Source organism: Leopardus geoffroyi, chromosome X (genome assembly GCF_018350155.1).
Source record: "Leopardus geoffroyi isolate Oge1 chromosome X, O.geoffroyi_Oge1_pat1.0, whole genome shotgun sequence".
NCBI classification, from domain to species: Eukaryota; Metazoa; Chordata; class Mammalia; order Carnivora; family Felidae; genus Leopardus; species Leopardus geoffroyi.
In genome coordinates this window covers 39,514,126-39,540,257 of record NC_059343.1, presented here as the reverse complement: position 1 = coordinate 39,540,257, position 26,132 = coordinate 39,514,126, and the positions used below count along the sequence as shown (strand labels likewise).

The 26,132-nt window shown below is 36.5% G+C and overlaps 1 protein-coding gene across 8 annotated transcripts in view; it reads right to left on the bottom strand.

Annotated features, from left to right (window-relative positions):
* KDM6A (lysine demethylase 6A) overlaps positions 1-26,132 on the bottom strand; it is a 208,130-nt gene that overhangs the window by 128,590 nt on the left and 53,408 nt on the right. For all 8 annotated transcript variants that reach the window (XM_045471883.1, XM_045471885.1, XM_045471880.1 and 5 more), the window contains exon 3: positions 8,983-9,091. In XM_045471883.1, the coding sequence (XP_045327839.1) occupies positions 8,983-9,091 (109 nt within the window). The remainder of the gene's footprint in view (positions 1-8,982; positions 9,092-26,132) is intronic.

Genomic DNA, 26,132 nt, shown 5'->3' with positions numbered 1-26,132 from the left:
GCCACCTAACAAAGAGTGATGTGCCCAAAACAAATTAATATCAACTCGCTATCAACCAACTGCCAAAGCTCACATCTTTTTAATCCTGGGAAGCGACTTTATTTATGAACAAACTTCAAATTACTTTTGCATAATTCTGAGTTTTATTTCATTTTTAAATAAGCACATGTAGTCTTTTTGGATTAAAAAAAGAAAAATATAATTTAAAAGATTATTTAAAAACTGTCAAAGTACTAACAAAGAAGCTACGCCTGAAAAAAATAAAGACAAGAGAAAACAATGAGAAGCAAGTTAAATTTAACTATTATAACAACTTAAGTGTTCTTTAATCTTTCTCCCATGTTCATTATTTGGCCCTTGACCTCATGAAAACAGGAGAAGAGGAAGAAACAAGGAAATTTTCAAGGATAAAAGAATCACCTATACAGATGGGAAAAGGGTACTATACACAGTCATTTGTCCTTCATAGCCACACTATATACATACCATTTTTCATACATGAAAATGATAAAATTAAATAATAATAATGGAAATAGCCCAAACTGGGAAAACGTTAAGGAAATAGGCAGCTTTTTCACTCTACTAGTGCCATAAGTATAAATTAGTAAAACTTTTTTGTAGCTTAATTTAGCACTCAAAAGTTTTAATAGTTAGCCCTTGCACAACACAGTTGAAAATCCACATGGAACTTTCAACTCCCCAGAAACTTTACTAATAGCCTACTGTTGACTGAAAGCTTTAACATAAAGAGTCGATTAACATGTATTTTGCATGTTACATGTATTATATACTGTATTCTTAAAGTAAGCTAATGTTAAAAAAATGTTAATAAAATCCTAAGAGAAAGTACATTTATAGTACTGCAGTGTATTTACTGAAAAAATTCCACATATAAGTGTAGCTATGCAGTTCAAACACGTTTTTCAAGGGTGTGTGTGTGTGTGTGTGTACTGTTGCTCAGTAAAGCCTATGACATCAACGTATTCCCTCTAAAAATAAAAACAAAGATTTAGCTACAATGATAGACAATATACTGATGATGTTAATAGCAGGAAAGAAATAGTTTACACATCCAACAGAGAATTCTCCTACCTGTATGATAGACACTTATTCAGGAAACTGAAATGTTACAAAGTGTATTTTTGAGGTGGAGAAATTAACATGATACACAGGGTTAAAGAAAGTTACAGAGTTTAATTCAGTTTTCAAATATTGGAAATTTATTGTAATAGAAAAGTCTATAAAAGATAAGCATCAAAAATGTTTAAAAACAAGTGCCTCTAGATGATAAAAGACCATGGGTCATTAAAGCATTCACGTAGTGTTTCATAAGTATTAAGTGGCTAACAGTGAAATACAGATGTGAACACATGGCTCCAGCTCTCAGGCTATTTAACTTTCATGGTTATGTATCTTATAATATTTTTCTTTAAACACCAAATATATTATTTGTGTAAATGTTAAAATAAGTGTACTTGTGTTAAAATCAGGAGATGGTCAACATCATCAAAGGAGGGCTCCCAGGAAGGCAATAGGATGTAGTATGAAAGAAGCAGCTTTAGGTAAACCTGTGTTCTAATCCTGACCTCACCACTTACTAAGAGACTGTGACATTAAGCCTTTTTTTTTTTTTCCTTTTATTTTTTTCATCATAACAAGTGTATACTCTTTAATCCCCATCACTGGGGAGCCTGGGTGGTTCAGTCGGTTAAGTGTCCAACTTCAGCTCATGTCATGATCTCGCAGTTTGTGGGTTTGAGCCCTGCGTCGGGCTCCGTGCTGACAGCTCGGAGCCTGGAGCCTGCTTCAGATTCTGTGTCACCCTTTCTCTCTGCCCCTACCCTGTGTGTTCGTTCTCTCTCACTCACTCTCTCTCTCCCACAAAAAATAAGCATTAAAAAAAAGATTTAGTTATTTAAAACAAAAAAATCCCCATCAGCTATTTCACCCATCCCCCTACCCACCGGCCCTGTGATAGCCACCAGTTTGTTCTCTATAGTTAAGAGTCTGTTTCTTGGTTAGTTTGCCTCTCTCTTTTTTGTTCCCTTTTGCTCATTTGTTTCTTAAATTCCACATGTGAGTGAAATCATATGGTATTTGTCTCTCTCTGACTTAATTCACTCAGCATTATATACTCCCCTAGCTCTACCCATGCTGTTGCAATGTCAAGATTTCATTCCTTTTTTTTTATAGCTGAATAATAAAATTCCAGTATGTGTGTGTGCGTGTGTGTGCGTGTGCATGTGTATACACACACACACCACATCTTCTTTATCCATTCATCTATTGATGGACACTTGGGCTGCTTCCATAGTTTGACTATTATAAATATAGTTTGACTATCATAAATAATGTTGCAATAAACCTGGGGGCATATGTATCTCTTTGAGTTAGTGGGGCTTTTTTTTTCTTTGGGTAAATACCCCATAGTGTGATTGCTAGATCGTAGGGTAGTTCTATTCTTAAATTTTTAAGGAACCTCTTACTGTTTTCTAGAATGGCTGCACTAGTTTGCATTCCGACCAAGAGTTCCTCTTTCTCCACATCCTTGCCAACACTTGTTATTTCTTGTCTTGTTGATTTTAGCCACTACGACAGGTGTGAGGTGACTGCTCACTGTAGTTCTGATTTGCATTTCCCTGACAATGAGTGGATATCAAGCCACTTAATTCTAGTTAATTCTTTAGAGATCACAAGCAGCCTACAGAGTTTTTCAATAAAAGAGTAAGGTGTAACTGAAGAATAAAGAGAGAAGTTCAAAGCTACAATAGAATCTGTTTGTTGGGGCGCCTGGGTGGCGCAGTCGGTTAAGCGTCCGACTTCAGCCAGGTCACGATCTTGCGGTCCGTGAGTTCGAGCCCCGCATCGGGCTCTGGGCTGATGGCTCAGAGCCTGGAGCCTGTTTCCGATTCTGTGTCTCCCTCTCTCTCTGACCCTCCCCCGTTCATGCTCTGTCTCTTTCTGTCCCAAAAATAAATAAAATAAACGTTGAAAAAAAAAAAATTAAAAAAAAAAAAAAAAGAATCTGTTTGCAATTAAATAAAGAGAGACGTATTTCCAGAGAAATACAGTAGGGAGTAAAGAGGGTTAAGAAAGATTTATGACTTCGGCATGCTTGGAAATATTATGGCTTTGGGTTAAGACTGTCAAAACAAAACAAAGAGGGTGTGCCTGGTGACAAGTCCATATATGCAGCACAGGATAAAACGAAACAACAATGTAAGTTAAAGGTGACAGCCTTGCCAGAAAAAAAGGGAGCCGCCTTCAGAGTTAGATGTGATAGAAATGCAAGGAAGGAAAAGATTTAAAATTCCGTCTATACTCCCAATATTAGGCTATGTACTAACTGCAGGCAGAACTCAGTATTTGTAGCCCAATGTATAACACTACAGGTTAGCTACTAGTGGATGAGTCTGCGGGTCTGGAAGGAGACAAAGCTATGTCAGCTGTACTGACTGCCATCTTTAGGCCAGAACAGGCTGCAGTTGCCTAAAGAGTTCTTTGATTTGTTTTGTTTTGTTATCTGAGGCTTGACTGAAAAATTTTTATTTATACCCTGGAATAAATGAGTATCTCAGAGAGCTTATATTAACTATTTCATTTCATATAAATGACTGATGTACTTAGCTCACTAGCACCTTTCGCCTTCTCAAATCCTGATTGCCTAAAACACATCTTTTCCCTTTTTCTTAAGTTTATTTGAAGAGAGAGAGAGTGTGTGGAGCAGGGGAGGGGCAGGGAGAGAAAGAATTCCAAGCAGGCTCTGCACTACCAGCACAGAGCCCGATGCAGGGCTTGAACTCATGAACTGTGAGATCCTGACCTGAGCCGAAATCAAGAGTTGGATGCTTAACGGACTGAGCCACCCAGGTGCCCCCATCTTTTCCTTTTTATGCAGCATTAATACATATTAAATACATGTTAACATTTGAAAAGCCCTCTGAACAGCATCCACCACAACAGATCTTTGTTCCCACATCCCCCTCTCTCCACACGTTTGAAAAGATTTAATATTACAGATTCAAGCAGACAGAAAGTTGGAAAAGCAAAGAAACAATCCTGTTACCGCTACATCAGCACCTTCAGAGGCCTTCAAGTCAAATTAATGCACATACTGAAATCTCAGACTTACTGCTTCCTTGTCATTATTAAATTAATATACTCCTCAAGGTCTCACATCTGGCTTACTACAAGAGACACCAACTATATGTCTTCTTTGTGTTCCCTTCAATTTGTTCTGCTACAGCTCTCTGGTTCTTGAAGCTACTATAACTTGTGCTTATTGCCTAGACACAGGCTTGTGACAGCCTGGGTTATGGTGACTATTTTGCTCCCTTCGGTATTTCTACAGTGCATTTTGTAATTCTAGGCCATGAGCAGACTGAGCAAAATCGGGGATTCCCAAATTTGCAATGAAAGGCGTGGAGGCACTGGTGATCTTTATATTTATTTTTATATTTATATATTTAAATATATATTATAATATATATATTTGTATCACAGTTCAAAAACCACTAGGGGCGCCTGGGTGGCGCAGTCGGTTAAGCGTCCGACTTCAGCCGGGTCACGATCTCGCGGTCCGTGAGTTCGAGCCCCGCATCAGGCTCTGGGCTGATGGCTCAGAGCCTGGAGCCTGTTTCCGATTCTGTGTCTCCCTCTCTCTCTGCTCCTCCCCCGTTCATGCTCTGTCTCTCTCTGTCCCAAAAATAAATAAAAACGTTGAAAAAAAAAAAAAAAAAAAAAAAAAAAAAAACCACTCAATACACTGAAGTCGCATGGAAAAATCGAGTGCAATGACTGTGAGTACAATGACAATGTGTGAACAATCACCCCAACTGCAATGGGTTTTCAGAGAGATACGTAATATTCATTTTCTATGGATACTACACGGCCGTTTAGGTCAGTACTTTGGGTTTTTCTTTCATTTTATTTTACTATCTCAACACAAGTTTTTACTGTATAGCAAACATATATACTATGCAAACTAATTCCCAATGATTCTCTAAGTGAAAGGAGTTTAAAAAAGCAGATTCTTAAAAGAACCACAACCTTTAGTTCTAACAGCTACAACAATGAAGAGAACCATGCAAGGATTAAAAAAACAAAAACAGTAATTTTTGAAGAAGCCAAACTCAACATCTATGACTGGAAAACATGCACTCTATGTTCTTATACTTCATATATCTTAGGATGGAGTATTGTCATTCCACCCAAGAAAGACAGAGAGAAGCCAAAGAGAGCTCATCTACTCTGATTAAGACCTCTTCACATTAGCAACTCTTGGCTGGAAACTTGCCCTAGACATCTGTAACTGCTGAGCAACTAAAACCAAAATTTATTTTGACCACAAGTGACAGACAATGCAACAAAATGACAAACTACTTGAAGGAAGGAGGGAAGGGAGAGAAATCAATCCCTGGCAGGAATTTCAAAGAAAACCCCCAGCTCACCATGAACCATAAAGAAACTTAAAGTTTCAAGGTTTTCATGCTGATATCAGGAACGGGTAATTATTAGATCTCCTTCAACTGTTTTCCTTTAGGAATTCTTACTATCTCCCAAGTTTCTTACCTTATAATTTTGATGTGTGGTCTGAGGTAATTTGCTACTTAATTTTATAAATAACTTACTTAACTTAGTGATTATCATTTCCTATAATCTGCCACACATATTTACAGATACTTACACACGATTTCTATTAAACTGCTCCTAAGGTCCATCACATATATTCGTAAGAATATCTATGCTTGTCCTATAGCCCATGGCTCTCTGGGATTCTTTTCCAACCCAAGGAAGAGAAATCACCGCCCCATCTCCATGGCTTAACACAGGCTGTCTGACACCTCCATCAGCTCTTTGGTTGGGCAAAGGTTAACGGGTTAGCTTTGGGGTGAGGAGTGGCAAGGAGGTATGGTAGATGCAGCGAAAACCCATTCAAATCCTGCTTCAAGGAAGGAATGCTGGGAGTCCTGCCCGCAGACAGCCTCCAGCAGTGAGCTGCCTTAGGTGCAGAGCCACCTTGCCCGAGGTCACACTCCTTCCCAGGCTGGCCAGTATCCAGTATCAAAAGGATGGAGTATAAAGGCCTGTTCACCTTGCCCCAAAGTTGGGATAGCTCTGAAGGGCCATTCTAGCTCCAAGGCTCCCCACGGACCTGGCCAAGGCTGTGACAGCTCAATTTCTCACCTCTGTCCACTCCTCCCTCTTCTCCAATCCAATCCTTTGTCCCCTACCTTCCACAGGTGCTGATCCTAAAGGCCCTCCTTACTAAATATCCTGAATGCTGAACTCCCTCCAGAGGAATCCAACCTGCAATAGGCCGTGTGCACTGAGCCTTCGTTTTCCTACAATAAGGATAAATTCCTAGAAGCCAAATGACCCAATCAGATGGTCAAAATTGTTTTTAAAAATTAAAACTCTTCAAACAAATTGCGAACCAGAAAGGCTTTAAAACACTGTTTTAGAAAATCTTTTTTCCCTTCTGCTTCAAATTCATCTGACAAGACAGGAAATATCTTTTAATGAATAAATCCATAACAGTAATGATAATCAAAGTATACCATCTGCAGATCAGAAATTTTTAGGGATTCCTGTAAGACAGGAAGCAAGATGGGATCAGAATGACAAGTAAGGACAGAAAAAACACAGTCCAAAATGTACACAAAACAGATTCTACCATTCTGTACTGCAGAAGTAGAAGCAGTTTCTCACAAGGAACCCCAAGCTCAGAAAATTTCACACAAAGAAGAGGACTCAGGACTATAATTAAAGAACTGTCTTCAGAATAACAGGACCAGTAAGTCCCCCACATACATATACCTGAGGAGCTTATTCAACATGTTCGTTGCATGGTTCCTGTTTACTCCCTAAAAAGCCATGGTTTATAATCTCTTCTCCAAAATTAAGTGCCTATTTGGTTGGGGCCAGAGCTTCTCATCTCGTACTGGGTTCCAAAGAGGAGGAGGAAGCAGCCCGAGGCAACAAATGTCTCCATAAACTGGTGGTGGTGGTGGTGATGGAGTGTGGAGGGGCCTGCTAGAGACAGGCTCTACTTCTGGACTTACAGGAAGATGGTGAAGAGTGGACAGAAAGAATTCAACAATTAGTATATAGAAAGGAATTTTTTTTTTTAAATCTTGGAAACGTGGTCAATAAAGACTCAAGGATGATTAAAAACACATCAAGGAAACAGAAGCCATCAGCTTAAAATATTAAAATAGACTAAAACATTAAAATAGAAAAATATACCAATATACTGCGTCCACTGCCACCTTCTTCTCCTTCCTGTTACAAATAATTGACCTATTGCCTAGCTATCAATGGCCAGTTCATCTACATGACAGTAAATGGGTCTCAGAGTACCTCTTTTCCAGGACTTTAAAATCCTCAAAGATTATCATTCTCTTCTCCCATCTTATTAGATTACTCCTGCCAGCTAGTTTGCCAACAGTCTAGTTGCCACATGCCCCCACCTCACCTCCCAAAAAAGAAAAAAAACCATCCAAAACAAATATTCCTAGACTCTTCATTACCTTCATAACCAGACACTTTATAAATGGAAAATATAGCTAAGTTCATAAATTAATAAAGTTTTAAAAGCTACTATCTATCTATCTATCTATCTACATGACAACAAAGCAGCAAGAACCTCTGTCCAATCCTCCATATACAAACCTAATTTTCAAGTCTAGGTCTGTTTATGTGCCTTCAAATTAGCATGTTCTCCAAGTAAAAGATGTGGCATTAAAAATTTGTATTATACAGGATTTCTGTGTCTTTTTTAAAACAGTTTCCTTTACATGAGTTACTAGCCTTAATTAAAATTAAAACATAGAGTGTTAAATAACGATTAATACCTAGGATCCTGAAGACATTTTCTAAGTACTAACCAGTTTCACAGAGCAATCCCCAAATCCTTCTATCTCTTGCTTTTCAGATTAGAAGACTGAAGCTCAGGGATATTTATATATATATTCCTTATATTATCCTTAACAGATTATATATATATATATATATAATCTGTTAAGGATAATGCCACTATAAACAATAGAGATGAGCTGGGAGAGAAACCTAACTTCAAACCTCATATATAACACCCGTGTCAAATAAAAATTGCATATTCGTTAGGAAAGTGTTCACCTGACCTAATAAAAAAGTGGCACAATAAAACATCAGTATTAAACAGCAGTGATCCTTCGCTCCAGCCCTGAAACCTGCCAGTTGCTTTGCCCACTAAACACATACTATGTTTACTTCCTCTGCATTCAGATGTTTACTATCATCAGAAGGTTAAAACTTTCTGGTTTCTAAGGATACAATTTTTCTTTGCTATGGGTTCTGCCTTTGGTATTGGGGGAGTGGGTGGTGTTTGGGGGTGCTTTATCTTCCTAAGTGAGTAATGATCTGCATCAGCAGCTTGGTACTATAAAAAGGACATATCTCGGGGGCTGCCTTCAGTCATTTAACTCACTTCTTACAGGAAAAAAAACTTCAAATGAATAAAAAATGTGTTCTCTCCGGTGCTCAAGCTCATATGTAATCACCTCTCTGTGTTAGTTACCTTGACAATAACATGACTACAGATCAGATTTTCATTTAAATATTTTCTAGCTAAAATGGAAGTTTTACAGCCAGGATAAAGAAGAGAAATACAGAGTCTCTGTTACTTCTCCAGAGTGTCCATCAATGGCTCACTTTCTACTATGGTAGAACCTTTAAAGGGCAGGGATTTTTCCCAAAACAGAAGTGCACATATAGGTGGTTATCAGTTTAACTGGTCAACTTATTGATGATTTACATAGAGTTACATGAACTTTTCACATTTCTTCCCACCCCATTTTTCTTTCTCATTGTTTAGGATGTTCACAAGCTTACAACTTCTTAAAAGTAAAAATGATAGCTCCCTCAGTAGAGTACAAACAATTACAATTATTTTCAATACATATATAAGTCAAATAGTAATTAACAAGGGGAAAAAATTACCTTTTGGATAATCTTCCAATAAGAGGTTGAAGTGACCTAATTGACAAAAGAAATCAGACTCCACTTTTCCTTCAGCTTTTAAGATTAGAGATTCGTAGCAGCGAACAGCCTAGAAATAAAAAATACAAACATTTAAGAAGAAAGAAAAACCCTAAAATGCATTTCCTTCCTGAGATAATGCACATATCCTCCATTCAATCACCCAAGAAATCAATGTATTTCACTTCTACCTCAGACACAGTCCATGCAGCATTCCTTAGATACCTAAGTATTTATTAGAAGAGCCACTGGTTGTGGCATAAATACTTTTCCTACCTATAAAATACAAATAGTTGCCAGATAAGGAGCACTTTGATAACTTTACCCATAAGTTATAAATCTAAATTATTACTGTGGTCCTTGTTGCCATAAACAAATAATATCCATCTTTTGCGCAGATGGAAAGAACTTTATTCAATTATGTGAGAATTCACAGAATCTCCAGAGTAATAATAGCTACCATTAATACTGAATAGCTTTCTGTCATAACCTCTATCAGTTTAAGCTACCATGAACTGCCTTTGCGACGTCTTCTCATGATATACTTCAAACACACTCCAACTCCGGTCTTTCGTCTTACCCTCACATACACGCATTATGTACTCACTCTCAAAATGTCTTCGCCAAATAAAAAAAGTAACATACTACGTTAAGGAGACTTTTTTTTTTTTTTTTTTTTTTTTTTTTTTTTTTTTTGGTAATAAAGAATACTGCAAGAGAAAGTGAACGATGGAAAGAACAGACTTCTGGAATCCTGACAAATTCCAGTTGCCATTAGCTACAGGAGATCCTGGGGAACTTCTCTCTGACTCTCAGGTTTAGTAACAGAGGACTAACAAAAGGATTCAAATTAGAAGACTTCAATAAGGGTTTATCACAGTGCTTAACACTCCATAGATACTTAATAATTGTTTCTTTACTTTCTCCTCAGATAAGTAAAAGCTCTCTTTCAAGACTGTTTCAAGCTTTCCAACAGTTTGTCAAAATTTCCCTGCTAATGATTTACTCTACAATGTTATGTGCTATAAGGTGTCCTGGAGTCACTAAAGAAAAAGTATATGATTTCTCAAATCTCTGGGTACATTCCCAGGTTTGGCACCCACAAAGAAAAGAACCAGAATAGCTTCTATTACCAAAAAATCCTTTCACTACCACTTCAAGAGCATTTGATGAGACAAGAAAATGTGATGTGGGGCAAAGTAACCACTCAAAATCTCTTGATTTTTCCTCTCCTGTGAAATATAGGGCCTTTGGATGGAGAGTCTCAAAATGTCTATCCTAAAATTTACCTATGCAAAGCACATACGTAAATGTTCATCAAGTTTGGAGAAGCCATCCTAAACCAGGCAAATTCTGGGATGACTCTACTATCCTTAAAGCCTAACATTTACAAAAGGGCTATCTTCATTTCTTATTCCACTCTTAGCTATCTGCATGTGCATATGTACCAAATCACAATCACTAAAAACTAATCATTCTGCTTCCCTGTAATTAAGACTCTGAATGCTACACTGAAGTCTCAGAAATTACTATAATTTGGAGGCATGAAATCTCAAGATCCTCTTTATTTAAGTCATATATAATCCTATCTGGCAGATGGTTAAAAGTGCAAAGATACAATTTACTTCAGTACTTTTTAATATCAGAAAAATTCATAAAATTATTGGGCTACACCATGACAATTCTTAATTTTACATTAAATGAGTGACTTTAAAGAGTAACTGTAAATAAAGTACTCATTAAAATAGTTATTATCTTTTCTTCTTAAACTCTTAGTAAGCTATTTAGAAACTTTTTCTACTCCTCCCTGATAATTCCTTATGGCTGATCAGCATTAAATTTATGAGCAAATATGGTTCCATAGTGAAAAAAGGATTCAAGTTATAAATCCAAAGAAATTTTCTTTAATGATCTAATAAGCAAACAGATGGCAACACTCTATACTCCCGTCCTATGGCCATACCTTGATGCCACTACCATGATCTACTGCCTTATCTTCCAGTGCCCATAAAACAAAGGAACACATCTAAAATGAATACCATACATAACTCTGATCATCGTGAAGCATAAAACCAGGTAAAAGCGAGAATGGACAGACTTTCAATTCGCCTACCCACCCATACACTCAGGCTTCACTATCAAGTTCATAATCATTTCCAACAAAGCCAGCATGTACCTACCAACAGATAGTGCTGGTCAAAGATGATGCTGACAGAGCCAAATATTGAATAAGATGAAGAGGAGCAAAAAGTCAGAATAAAGTTTCCAAGTGCCCGTGTCACCACTTGGCAGTGAAACCTCATGAATTTATTTGAAGTGTCTGAGGAAAACCCTGGCATTAGATACAGGCAAATGCTAACAATTTTTTAAAAGCATTTAAAGGAAAATAACGGGATAATTTCCAATACTCCTAACTCATACAATAATCTAGAATGAAACACAGTATTTTTACAATAACATTTTTAGTCAAAAGGTTAATTATACACCTAGAAGATCTATATAGATAGTTTAGATTTAGAACAAAGTTTAGATAGACTTCTATAAATCAAAAATATTGCCTGTTAAAATAGTTGCTTTTATATTCCTGCTGTTTTTACTTGAAGTATACGCAAGTAAGATCATCCCCATACAGTGTACACAGGGAAAAAAGGACTAGACTATAAAACAAATGTTAAAAATACAAAGTCATACAGAAACATTATTTATTTGTTCTTTTTACTTCTATTTCCTAGATTGTTTCATAATTAACCTCTATCATTTCCATTCTTATAAAAACCATTAAAAAATTATTATGCTTTCCTCTAGGAATCATCCTACCTCTAATGTGAGGATAGTCAGAAATTTTAATGAAAATCATTTGCATCTAGATCAGCACCATTCAATAGAGCACTTTCTATGATAAAAATGTTCTATAATCTGTCCTGCCCAATATACTATCCACTAGGCACATGTGGCTATTGAGCACTTGAACCATGGCTAGAAGTCAACAACTGAATTTTTAAATTATATCATTTTAATTTTTATTTCTCTTTAAATAGACATGTGGCTAATGGGTAGTGTACAGCTGGATGATTTTTAAAGCTTAGAAACAAGTGAATATTTAATCCATATGCTAAATATTAAGAAAGTAAAATTTCTCATGTTCATAAATGAAAAGCCTATAAAAATAATGGAGTTCACCGGGGATAAACAATGCTTTTCACAAAAATCTTTTACATCCTATGGATTCTTCTAGTTAGTGGCTTACCCATCTATAATCCTTATCACCTACTGTAAAAAACAGTGAGAATGAGAATAAAGTTAATCATTAGATACTAGAATCAAAGAAGAGTAAACTAAGAACCTCCCAGCTAGGTACAGAATGTCAATATCTTCCTCCCATTACAGTATAATTTTCCACAATGTTCAACATAATTTGTGCTCAGTATCTGCTTTATATTTATTGTCTGAAAAATCAGTTCTCTCAGAACAGTGAGATTATTACTGCCCTCTATTTCTAAACCTTGACAGTTGAAGTTTAGAGCTCATTAAACACAGACCTGTAACCAATTTACTTTTTTAATGTTAACATTAAAAATTGCTTAAAAACTACAATCTTGTATGATAAACTTGGTCAGGGTCTAGCTAAAATACAACACTTGTTATTATTATTATTTTTTTTTTTTTTACATTTTTGAGAGAGAGAGAGAGAGAGAGAGAAAGACAGACAGACAGAGCGAGCCGGAGAGGGGCAAAGAGAGAGGGAGACACAGAATCCGAAACAGGGTCCAGGCTCTGAGCTGTCAGCACAGAGCCTGACATGGGGCTTGAACTCAGGAACTGTGAGATCATGACCTAAGCCGAAAAAGTTGGACTTAAGCTTAACCCACTGAGCTACCCAGGCGCCCTGACACTTGTTAATATTTTAGAATTGCTAAATATAGGCAACTTTTAAACAAATGACTTTTTTTTTCCAATTTAAAAGATTAGCTAAAGTAGCTGGGACATACAAATGGTAGAGAAAATTAATGTAGATCTAAATACCCCAATGATTTTAAATGAACCAAAACCTTCAGGTTGAGTATAATAAAGATAAGCATGCAGTCTTGCACATAAGTCCTAAAAGCCAGCCAGAGATATACAAGATGGCTCGGCAGCCACCTGAGTACTTAAAAAAGATTAAGGGATTTAAGCAGACTACAGGTCAACATGTATGTCATCCATGAAATACGGCTACTAAAAAAGTACTCATGACCCAAATTAATAAAGCTTATTATACATATCAACACCAATGATCAGCTCGCCACAGTTTACCTACTCTGACCAGATCTCTAACATTATCGCCAGTTCTGAGTGCCACATTTTAACAGGTGGTAACTTATAGAGAGCTACAATTTTGGTGAAGAATGGAGGAACTATTGTACAAAAATTATTTTTTTTAAGTTTTTTAAAGTTTATTTATTTATCTTGAGAGAGCAGGGAGAGAAAAGAGGAGAGAGAGAAAATCCCAAGCAGGCTCCATGCTGTCAGTGCAGAGCCTGATGCAGGGCTCAAACCTGAGCCAAAATCAAGAGTCAGACGCTTAATCCAACTGAGCCACCCAGACGCCCCTGTATGAAAATTATTTTAACTAAGTTTAACTGAAGAGAACTATCAGGGATGCTAAAGCTTTACTCAAAAATTCAGAAAGCTGTCTGTTAGGAAATAAGATTAACTGCACTTTGGGTACTCCAAACATCAGACCAATGAATGGGTATAACTTATAAGCAAGTTTACTCCAGTTCTATCAGAAAAGAGGAAAACTTAAATATGCCAAAAATTAAATGTGCCATCTTTGGCTCATATAAATGCAAAGAAATAAAGCATAAATTACTAAGCTATCTTAATGAAAGTTAGAAAAGAGACTTCTTACTTTGGAAACAATTCAAGAGCTGCATTTTTTAAAAAGATTCCTTGGGCTTCTATAATATAAACAAAGTATAATATTATATATAATACAAACCCACACACACACACACACACACACACGCACCCACACATACACACACACACACACACACACACACGTGAGTGCATCTCTCCTGAATTAATTGCATGATTAGTTTATTTTACTTGAATTTCCATAATTAATTTCTAAATCAATACAGTATCCTGACGTGTTCCCTTCAAGCCCTAAAAATGTTTGCACTGTTAAAGTTGATATCATTCCCAGAAATATGTCTCAAAAATAACGAGAATTCTTCCCTTTTCCAAACATTCAGCAATGCCTTTGCCTGGCTGCTTCTCAAACACCTTACAAATCTTAAAGAGTTGAAACTACCTGAATCTAAATCATTTTTTGAAATTTCAACTCACATTTTTTAAATGAGGGAAACGTTGCACACTTAAAATGATAATCTTAAGAATTAATGATTGATGACCTAGCTATTCCTGAACTCGTATATCAGACTTCCATACCTGTTTACTGTTGCTGAAAAATTAAAATGTACATATCACCAATTCTAAAGGGTATACAGTGAAAAGTCTGTCTCCTAATCCTGATCCCAGCCAGCCAATTCCCGTTCCCAGAAGCAACAAACATTAAAACTTTCCTACTTTATTCAAGGTGATTTTGTGCAGATGCAAGCTGATAGATTTTTCCCCACTTATATATACACATTGTTCTTCTGCAACTTGCTTCAGATTCTAGGTGTCCCTGATATCCTTTCTCTTCTTTCTGTTAAGAGAACCCCTAATTTAATTACACATATGTTTCTACAGAATAAATACTGGGATCCCCAGCCATCCTTGTGGGTGCAGTCTGAGGTTAAGTTCTGGCCAATGGCATACCAGGAAGGACATGCTCTCCTTCAACCCCTCCTCCCCCTGGCTGGAATCACCTAGATGGCGGAAGCAAAAGCTGAGGATGGAGCAGAGGAAAGCAGAAGCCTAAATTTCTAGAACAGTGGAGTTGCAAAGAAGCCTGACACTGATGACTGTCTCTGAGAATTATTTTATTTAACAAATGAGTATGCAGCCCTCTTCCTTTGTTTAAAAAAAAGGCGGGGTGGGGGGTGGGGCAAGGAACCTGGGTGGCTCAGTTGGTTGAGCGTCCGACTCTTGATTTCAGCTCAGGTCATGATCTCATTGTCATGAGATCGAGCCCTGCGTGGAGCTCCACGCTGGGCATGGAGTCTGCTTAAGATTCTCTCTCTGCACCTCTGCTATTCACATACATGTTCACTTGCTCTCTCCCTCCCTCCAAAAAATAATTTTTTTAAAAGAAGATAAATTTAAAAATCCCAGCCACCTAATGAAATAATCATTAATACATACAAAAAGGATAAAGGAAAAAGGAATCTAGTTAACTGTTACCCATACTTAACAATTTAGAGAAGATGCAAGAACTTACATGTTTGTTAATCTACCCTATCTCCCTCTCTCCAATTTTCAACTAATATACATCTTCTGCATCACAATAAAGGCAGTATAACAAAATCTAAGCACCTCAGTCTTGCTCCTGGATTTCTCAGCCTCTCTGGACCTACTGCTCTTCATTCAGTGGATGTGCTGGATACTAAAGAGTAAGCAAGCATCATGCACGATGCTATCATGGCACCCTACATACCATTCTTTTCAAACAAACTATTGAAAATGCTTTGCTATTACAAAATATTCTTACAGAAATACGCTACTGAAATCAAAACTAGATAACTTAGTAAGTTGCTCAAATAGCTAATATTAGAGGCCTTGATATGTACCAGGCATTATTCTAAGCACTTTACAAATATTTATTCATTGAATCCTCACAATGTCTGTATGAAATAGGAAGACCCTACTTCATTGATAGGAAAACTGAGCCACAAAGAAAGCAAATCCTGTGCTCAAGGTGACAGTTACGAAGTAGGATTCCAACAGTATCTGAGGTTACAGTACAGGGTAAGCAGTAAGGTGTTCAACTCAGACCATGCCTAAGGACCTAAAAGTCATTTCCAATATTAAGGACCCCATAAGCAGCTCTTCCTCTTACACTCCTACACACTAGCTCCCTCTACACCAAGCAGAAAAGAGTAAGATCGCCACTTCCTGCTCCCACCATGCCACAGGAAGACTTAGCCTCACAGTTCTTTACCAGATTTTCTCACTTTGCTTTACTTTAAATCACATGAAATGCAACAATTCAAAAAAAAAAAAAAAAAAAAAAAAAGACACACAATCCAAACAAACAAAAACACCAAGTCTCCAAATTCAAAAGCCACCTTTGGCAGAAAAACACTACTGTTCATATATATATGCATATTCATATATATATATATGTATATATATATAAAATATACACACATATATAAAATATAAAACACATATAACATTTTCGAGATGAAGGCTTCACCCTACTTTTTTGTATCTTCTGCATTATATCTCCTTAGTTTATCTAGTGTTGTTCTTGTCTCTTTCTAGTATATTTGGCCCCAAAAAAAGGCCAAATACAGCTGCAACAAAGCACAGTAGGCTATCCTGTCTGATCTGTCAACAAGTTGCTGGATTACTACTAATTCTCTAGAGTTAGCAGGTTTTAACCTTTATCATTGATGCACGCAGACAAACATATGAATAAACTCTACATCAGCACGCATGTACAGACGTATACCCTCCCAGCGCCAGCATTAAATTTGAAAAAAGCTATTGTGTCAAAATGCCTATGTTATTTTCCAAATATTTCTTTTCTATATCATGCTAAATGTAACACCATGTAGACAGGGCATAGTCAAGTTATTTATAAAGTTTCTTCAAATCAAGTATGTATATTAAGTTTTGAATAATCTTTAAAACGATGTATATTTTAAATTTGAAAGTAAGGAATGTAGGAGACAGAATTTCAGCAGAGTGACTTCTATGACAAAAGCCCAAAGTAATCTTGTGATTTCCCATATAAAACAGTAGGCATTATAGCTTATATTTTACCTAATTTGCTTGCTACTCCATAGGGTCTATTATTTATCTAGAGGAAGACAGAGGCAATCTTATATGCAATCCCTGTCATTTCACCTGTACACATTTATTTCAGATTTCCAAAAATATACAAAAAAGGAATAAAGCCATCTACAACAAAATTAAGCAGACCAAATTTGCATAAAGGCAAAAAAAAAAAAAAAACCCAAAACCTGTACCTATTATGCCTGCTATAACCTGGATACTTGCTATAATATATACAGTTCAAGTTAATATCTGTGGTTGTAAAGTATGCATTCATTTGTTTTATACACATTTCTAAAATAATAATAATAAATGCACATAAAAAGGACCAAACATTCCATTGGAGGAAAGAGCAGGGAGGAGCCATCGCATTTATCAGCATAAGCTCCACTGAACATCACCTGCTTTGAATTCTACAATTTTTTTAAGTTTATTTATTTTGAGAGAGAGACACAGACAGACAGACAGACAGAGAATCCCAAGCAGGCTCCACACTGTCAGTGCAAGGAGCCCGATGCAGGGCTTAAACTCACAAACCTCGAGATCGTGACCTGAGCTGAAGTCAGACGCTTAACTGACTGAGCTACCCATGTGCCCCTTAATTCTACAATGTCTAATAGGTAGTAAGCACTTCAATTTATTTACTAAATAAATGAACAATCCTTAAAACTAGAGAATCTGCAACACAGTAAAGGCGCCTCCCCAAAGACAGCACTTTAAGAAAAAAACAAAAAAGCTTTTTAATCAGTCTGAATATACCCTTAGAGACTTTTCTCTATGCATATATTCAAATAGTTTATAAAACTGCATACAAAGATTTGTACTATTTCTTTAATTCAGTATTAACCGCTTACCATACCAAAACATAGATATATATCAAAATTAACACCTCATAGCATTTTACTGAACAGCTAAACCACAATTTGTTTCTACTGAAGAGAATCTGGTTGTTAACCAAGTTCTTACTATTATTACCCAATGAACATAATTTGGACAATTTATATTTCTTTAGGATAAATTCCTCACAGTCAAACAGAAAGCACAATTTAGCTTTGATAATCCCACCAGCAAAGCAGAACCAATGTAATCTTCCACCAGCAATGCTCATTTTCAGTTCTTTGATTACTTTTTTCCAAATATTTACTAACTGAGTTTATTACTTCTTTCATGAACTATCAACTTGTTCGTAGACTGTGCACATTTCTCTACTGGATTATGAACAGTTTTTCCTAAATGATTTGTCAGGTGCTATTTATATGTAAAAGACTTTTACATACAATGTTGTGGCAGAATATCCCTTCCCAGTATGCATTTGCCTTTGAATTCTTTACCAAGTTATTGATGTAAAAGGTTCCTATTTTCTCAAAACCCACCACCACTTCCTTTACAGTAGGTATGTTAGGCTCAAAATTAGAAAATCCCCAGCCCCTGACCTGATGAACACTCACCAATATTTTCTTCTATTGTAAAGAAAGAACCTAGCTAATTACATTTTTCTTTCCTGTGTCATTTTGTACTGGCCCAGCATGATTCAGGATCTGTAATTCCCTTCCTTTCTCATCAACGAAAAAACTTAACACGCAGCTCTGTTTCTGTGATTTATATTCTACATAGAATGCTTTCTAACACATGCACTGGGAATAGGTTACTAGGAGTGCTGAATGAAAGAGAGGTAGCCTCAGCCTCTGGGGCTGCCAGGCAAAATCAGCCAAGGTGCCAGGGCAGCCTGAACCTCTCAGCCAGAGCCACTGTTTATGCACCATCACCCATCTTAAGCACCTTCAATAGTCTCTACTGGTCATGAGTACAAACTATTTTTCCATGCAGGTCATAAAATGAAAAGGGTTGGGGTTTCAAGCAACCTGGACAACCACTCTGCAGAAAACTAAAAATGTCAACACAACCAACTGTGGCAGTGGGAGTAAGACAAGGTTCTTAATGTGAAATTTCCCTAGTAAGAAAATTAATTAGGAAGAATGGGCTTGAGGGGTAAGGGGGATGAGAACTTGGGGGAGGGGGGTAGAGAGAGTGCTGAAACAATTTTTTGCACTGAGGACATCTGAAAGTGTGTGTGAACCTGAGTGCTGGGTTTAGAGGCCTCATTCAGGGGGCAGAACACAAAGCTGGGGACCACCCAAGAAGAGGAGTCAAATAAGACACTCTCCCCATTGGAGAGACTGGAGGACACTGAGACCTCAATGGGCTACACCTTCAACCTAAGTGTAAACTAAAATAGGATAATAATACAATTGTTAAATTTTTCTTTTAAAACTGGCATTGAAAGATGAGGAAAACTATCCATTCTATAATGGCAATGATTGGAGAGGAAAACCTCGAGTATTTGTAACCAAAACCCCAAATTCATTCGACCTGGGTAGAAGATAAAATCTTCAAGCAAGAATTTAACTATATGCAGTCCTCAACTAACAGCAATCCAAAGTATAGGCCCAAATCAAACACACTACTATGACATCCCTGGCCTAAAAAGAATTTCTACAGCTCTGAAGTAAATTCTTTACATTCAAAACGTCACTAAACATGGAAAGAGAAAAAGAGCAGAGCAAAAAAAAAGGTGATCAATATGTGGATCTATTAAATGAATATTGCTTAATGCAATATATTAATCACAACAAAATGAAAATAGAATAAATATGCTAGCTAAGAATAAAAGATTGTCAGCAGGATGCCTGGATGGCTCAGCTAGTTAAGCATCCGACCTTGGTTCAGGTCATGATCTCTCAGTTTGTGAGTTTGAACTGCACATCAGGCTCGCTGCTGTCAGCACAGAGCCTGCTTTAGATCCTCGCCCACCCCCGCTCTCGCCACGCCACGCACACGTGTGCTCTCTCTCAAAAATAAACATTTTTTAAAAAAGATTGTCAACACTTTTTATTACAGATTTATGCAATTTATTAACACATCTAAAATATAATATAAAAAAGATTTAGAGAAAAGACAGAGAAAGAAACACTACACAAATATAACCAAAAGAAAGTTGGCACTGTACCAGGTATCATGAATTACAATAACAATACAGAAATAAAGAGAACTGACACATAAATACAAGTATTTAGCAACAGACTAAAGAGCTCAGAAACACACCTTCATATATATGCAAACTTCTAACAAAATAGGCAAATAATAACCTAACCAAAAAATAATGGTGAGTCAAAAGACTATTTGTAAGAAGGAAGGGAAAAAAAAAAAAGACATTAGACTTCTATATCCACACATACAAAAACCTATCCCACATGAGTTAAAGACCTAAATGTAAGAGGCAAAGCTACCTAAACCTATAAGAAAACAGCAAAATGACTTTGATTTTCAGCATAGGTTAGGAATGCTTTAAACATAGACAAAAAAAAAAAAAAAAAATGCTAGTCATGAAAAAAAGGTTGATAAGATTAATTCAATGACATCAACGTTTGGGACTTTAGTTTATAACATACACACGCACGCACGCATACAAGTATAAAGGCAAGTCACAAACTGGGAAAATAACACTTTTCAACACATATGGTGAGAAAGCATCCACATTCGGAATATATAAAACTCCTAAGAATCAGTTACACTCAAAAGACTACTGAGGAAAATTTGGTCTGCCACTGTGATCTACAAACTGTTAAGAATGAGCAACACAGCAAAACACAAATTGTTGATTAATAAAGATCAAGGAACAAACAGTTGCATGACCCACTCCTTAGATATTTCACAAGGGTTCGTGTCTAAGAAACTACTAAAAGGTAACCCTACCCCAGCCTATCATAACAACAAATTTTTCCAGTGTGACTTGAAAAGTTTTTAACTCAGAAATTGAAAGAATAAAAGTAATAAAAGTATCAAGCATATTCCATCTCCTATTATTAGCGGCTCTTCTAAAAATTTGCTCCACTAATCTGAAAAAGTTCATCTGAACAATCAGTCCTTAAAGCACACTGTACCAGGAATCTGGAATTAAAAGAAAAATGCCTTAACACTAAATACTCATTTAAAATGTTTTTATGTAAAATATGAAAAGTGACCATCCAAAATACCATTTCAACTTAGTTTACATCTCTAGTAAGCTCATACTTAAATTTCTATTTCTGGGTGGCTCAGTCGGTTAAACGTCCGACTTCAGCTCGGGTCATGATCTCATGGTTCGTGGGTTCAAGCCCACGCTGGGCTCTGTGCTGACAGCTTGGAGCCTGGAGTCTGCTTCAGATTCTGTGTCTCCCTCTCTCTCTGCCCTGACCCTGCTCACGTGCTTGAGCACGCACCCTCTCTCTCAAAAATAAAAATAAACATTAAAAACTTAAAAATAGATAAAAATAAATAAATAAATTTCTATTTGAAATCAGTGAAATAATGTATGAACCCATTAGCTTTAGGAAAAACCTTAAATCTAGTTTCTCTATGTAAGACATACATCCGAATTACTGGAATGACATGTTTACTGACATTTTAATCTTCCACTCTATGAGGAATTTTGATGTTTAAAATTTTTAAGTCTTTGGACTTCTGCTTGCAGGCAAGATGAAGTGAAATGGACCAAATTTACTCCTGAATGAAATAACTTAAGAACAAGAGAAAATGTGTGAAACCAAATGTTTTCAGACGTTGGATACTGGAGAATGCATAACCGTAATCTTTGAGAGTAGGAAAAAAAAGTACGTAAGCCCTAAAACTACCTCAAGCCTACTGCCTAGAAAGACTTTTCAGGCTGCAACACAAGCATAGAAAATTTTCTTGCCTGAATCAATGCAAGCTAGAATAAAACAGAACTTTACAGTTACTGAAAGGAAAGGAAAATAAATTTGCCAACTTACAATTCTATACTCAGCAAAACCATCTTGTAAAAAAAAGGTAAAAGTACACTTCTCCAGATACGCAAAAGTTAAAAGAATTTAACACTAGCAGACCTACAGTCTAAGAAAGGTTAAAAAAAAAAAAAAAAAATCTCAGGCAGTAGGAAAGTTATACCAGATGAAAATCTTGATGCAGAACACAGAATAAAGACCATCAGAAATGGTAACTGCATGGACAATTACAAAAGACATTTTTCTTATTTTTTTAATATCTCCTTAAAACACAACTGACCCCCCCCCCTCCAAAAATCAAGGTGGGGGGCCTCCTATCACTAATAAGCAAGTTTAACAAAGTCACAAGATACAAGTTCAATCTACAAAAAATAAATTGCATTTTTATGCCCTAACAATGAATAATTTTTAAGTGCCATTTATAGTAGCTCCAAAAATATGAAATATGTACATATAATTCTAACAAAATATGTGTAGCAGAATCCATATGCTGAAAACTACAAAACAGCGATGATTTATTCAAAGACCCAAATAAGTGCAGAAATCCTATGTTCATGAATTAGAAGATTCAATAGCATTAACATAACTCTCCCTAAACTAATTTATAGATTTAATGCAATCCCGAACAAAATCCCATCAGGATTTGTCTGTAGATACAGATGAAGTGATCATAAAATCTAAATGTAAAAACAAAGAAACTAGAATAGTCAAAATAGTTTTGGAAAAGAATGACGCTGAAGGACTCCTATGACCCAATTTTAAGGCCCATTATAAAGCTACAGAAATCAATCAAAACCATGAGATGCCATTACATACCTAACTGAATGGCTAAAAAATTTTTCTCACTTTACTGAGATATCACTGACATATAAACATCATGTTAAGTGTAAGGTTTACAATGTGTTGATTTGATATACGTCTACATTGCGAAATGATTATCACAACAAGGTCAGTTGGCAAATCCATCACCTCATATGGTTATATGCGTAGTGAGAACATTTAAGATCTACTCGCTCAGCAGCCAGCTCTCAAGAATACAATACAGTACTGTTAACTAAAATCACCAGGCTATACATTAGATTCCCCCCCAACTTACCCATCTTACAACTGAAGTTTTTACCTTTTGACCAACATCTCCCCTGGCAAACACCAATCTACTCTCTCCTTCTATGGGTTCTACTTTTTTATATTCCACACACAGTTAGGGTGAGATCATATAGTACTTGCCTTTTCTCTTTCTGACCTAATTCATTAGCACAGTGCCCTCAAGGTTCATGAATTTTTTTTAATGTGACAATACCAAGTGTTAACGAAGATGCAGAACTGGAACTCTCACACATTGCTAGTGAGAATGCAAAATGGTACAGCCACTTTAGGAGACAATTTGACAAGTAAGTACAAAGTTAAACATACATCTATCACATGACCCAGCAATCTCACTCCTAAGTATCTGCCCTAAAGAAGTGAAAACTTATGTTCATACCAAAACCTATATACATACATACCAAAAACTACCGTTTATATAGCAGCATTATTCATAATCAATTAAAACTGGAAACAATTCAAATATCCTTCAACAGGTAAATGGATAAATTGTGGTACACCTATACAATGGAATTCTACTTATCAATATAAAGGAATAAAACTATTGATATAGCATGAATGAGTAAAAGAAGCCAATCTTCAAAAGACCACATAGTGTATACATTTGTCAAAAATCACCAAACACCTAAAAATAGGAATAGAATATATGTAAATTTTACCTTGAAGTTTATTTTATTTTTAAATTTTATTTATTCATTTTGAGAGAGAGCTCATGCACACGTGCGAACAGGGGAGGAGCAGAAAGAGAGGGAGAGAAAGAATCCCAAGCAGGTTCCGTGCTGTGAGCACAGAGCCCAAAGCGGGGCTCAATCCCAGGAACCATGAGATCATGACCTGAGCCTAAAGCAAGAGTCCGCCACTTAACCAACTGAGCCATCCACGGGCACCCTCGAAGTTTAATTTTTAAGAGAGGCTATATAAAAGTAAAAAACAGTAACAATGTGTTTTAGGGTTTGTAACATATATAGAATGAAAATGTATGACAATTATTCAAAAGACAAGAATGGGTGAGATGGAAGTACATTCTTGTTAAAGTCCATACTATGCATGACATAAGGAAAATATATTTGAAGGTAGACTGACAAGTTGCAGTTAAAATTACAGAAATTACTAGAACTGATAAGTATAATAATCAAGCTATAATGTCAATTGTATTCCTATACATGAGCAATGAATAATTGGAATTTGAAAGTTTAAAAAATACCACTTATAGGGGTGCCTGGGTGGCTCAGTCAGTTGAGCGTCCGACTTCGGCTCAGGTCATGATTTCATGGTTTGTGGGTTCGAGCCCCGCATCGGGCTCTGTGCTGACAGCTCAGAGCCTGGAGCCTGCTTCGGATTCTGTGTCTCCCTCTCTCTCAATGCCCCTCCCCCATTCATGCTCATGCTCATGCTCTCTCTCTCTCTCTCTCAAAAATACATAAACATTAAAAAAAATTTTAATACCACTTATATTACTCCCCAAAAATGAAGTACTTAGGCATAAATCTAACAAAAATGTATATGACTTGTGTGTGGAAAACAACAAAACACTGATGAAAGAAACCAAAGAACACCAAAACAATCAGAGAAATATACCATGTTCACAAAATAGGAAATGTTATTAATATCAATTCTCCCTCATTTATGTAGATTCAACGCAGTCCCAATCAAAATCTCAGCATGCTCCTTTGCACATATTGGCAAAGTGATCTAAAGGTTATGTGCAGAGGGGGAAATGGGTGACGGGCATTGAGGAGGGCACTTATTGGGATGAGCACTGAGTGTGGTATGTAAGGGATGAACCACGGGAGTCTAGCCCAAAAACCAAGAGCACACTTTACACACTGTATGTTAGCCAATTTGACAAAAAAATTATATTTTAAAAATAAAAAATAACAATTTTGATATAGGAAATTAGCTTTAAAAAAATAAAGGTTATGTGCAAAAAAAGTAACTAGAATTTCAAAAAACAATTTTGAAAAAGAACAAAGTCAGAGGATTCCTATTATCTGATTTCAAGACAATATAATAAGCTGTAGCTTGACCACTAGTCAAGACAGTGTGGTATTGAGGAAAGGAGAAACATATAGATGAATGGAACAAAACAGACAATCGAGAAGCAGAACCATGCCAATACAGTCAACTGTTTTTGGACAAGGTGCAAAGGCAATTCAACAGAGAAAGGACTGTCTTTAACAAATGGTGGTGGAAAAACTGAAAGCCCATATGCAAAACAACAATAACAAAACCTCAATACACACTTCATGAGGCAAAATAAAGACATATTCACATCTATGAATACAGCCAGCCCACATAAAGAAAAGAAAATAATCTCAAAAGAAAGGATGCAGGAAGAAATGACAAGCAAACAAAATCTTAAAAATGTGGGTGACAACTTCAACAATAATATTTTATGTTTAAAACATATACAGAATTAATATGTACAACAATGATAGAATAAAGGAGGGGTGAAGGGTAAAGTTTCTATGAATCTTGCATTGCCCAAGAAAAGGGAAAATATACCACTCAGACTTTAATAAATCAAAAATGCATGCCATAATCCCCTAAAGCAGCTGTTTTCAAAGTGTGGTTCACAGACAAATGGATGTCTCCTAAACCCTTTCTGGAGGTCTGCTGAGTCAAAGTTATTTTCATTGTTAATACTAAGATGTTATTTCGCTTTTTAGCTCTGCTGACATTTATACTGATGATGCAAAATTAATGGTTAGTAAAACTGCTGGCAACGTAGCAGGAGTTAAGCCAGAGGCACCAAACTGAACCAGACATCGTCATAATCTTGACTACCAAGCACGTATAGGTTTTTTCTTGTTAATGTCAGTTTCACTTAAGAATATCCTTGATGTGGGGCGCCTGGGTGGCTCAGTCGGTTGAGTGTCATAATGGGCTCAGGTCATGATCTCACGGTTCATGGGTTCGAGCTCTGCATCAGGCTCTGTACTGACAGCTCAGAGCCTGGAGCCTGCTTCAGATTCTGTGTCTCCCTCTCTGCCCCTCCCCTGCTCATGCTCTCTGTCTCTGTCTCTCTTTCTCCCTCTCTCAAGAATAAACATTTTTAAAATTTTAAAGAAAAGAATATCCTTGATTAAACAGTAAAAATCATTTTATTAAATGTCAACCCTTTAGTACACACTGTTTTAATAACATGTGTGGCCACATGGGAACTTCATTTAAAGCATTTCTGCTCCATACTGAGGTGCAATGGTTGTATTGAGGGAAAGTATACATGAGGTTTTCAGTTGTAAACAGAACTAGTCTCTTTTCATGCAACACCAT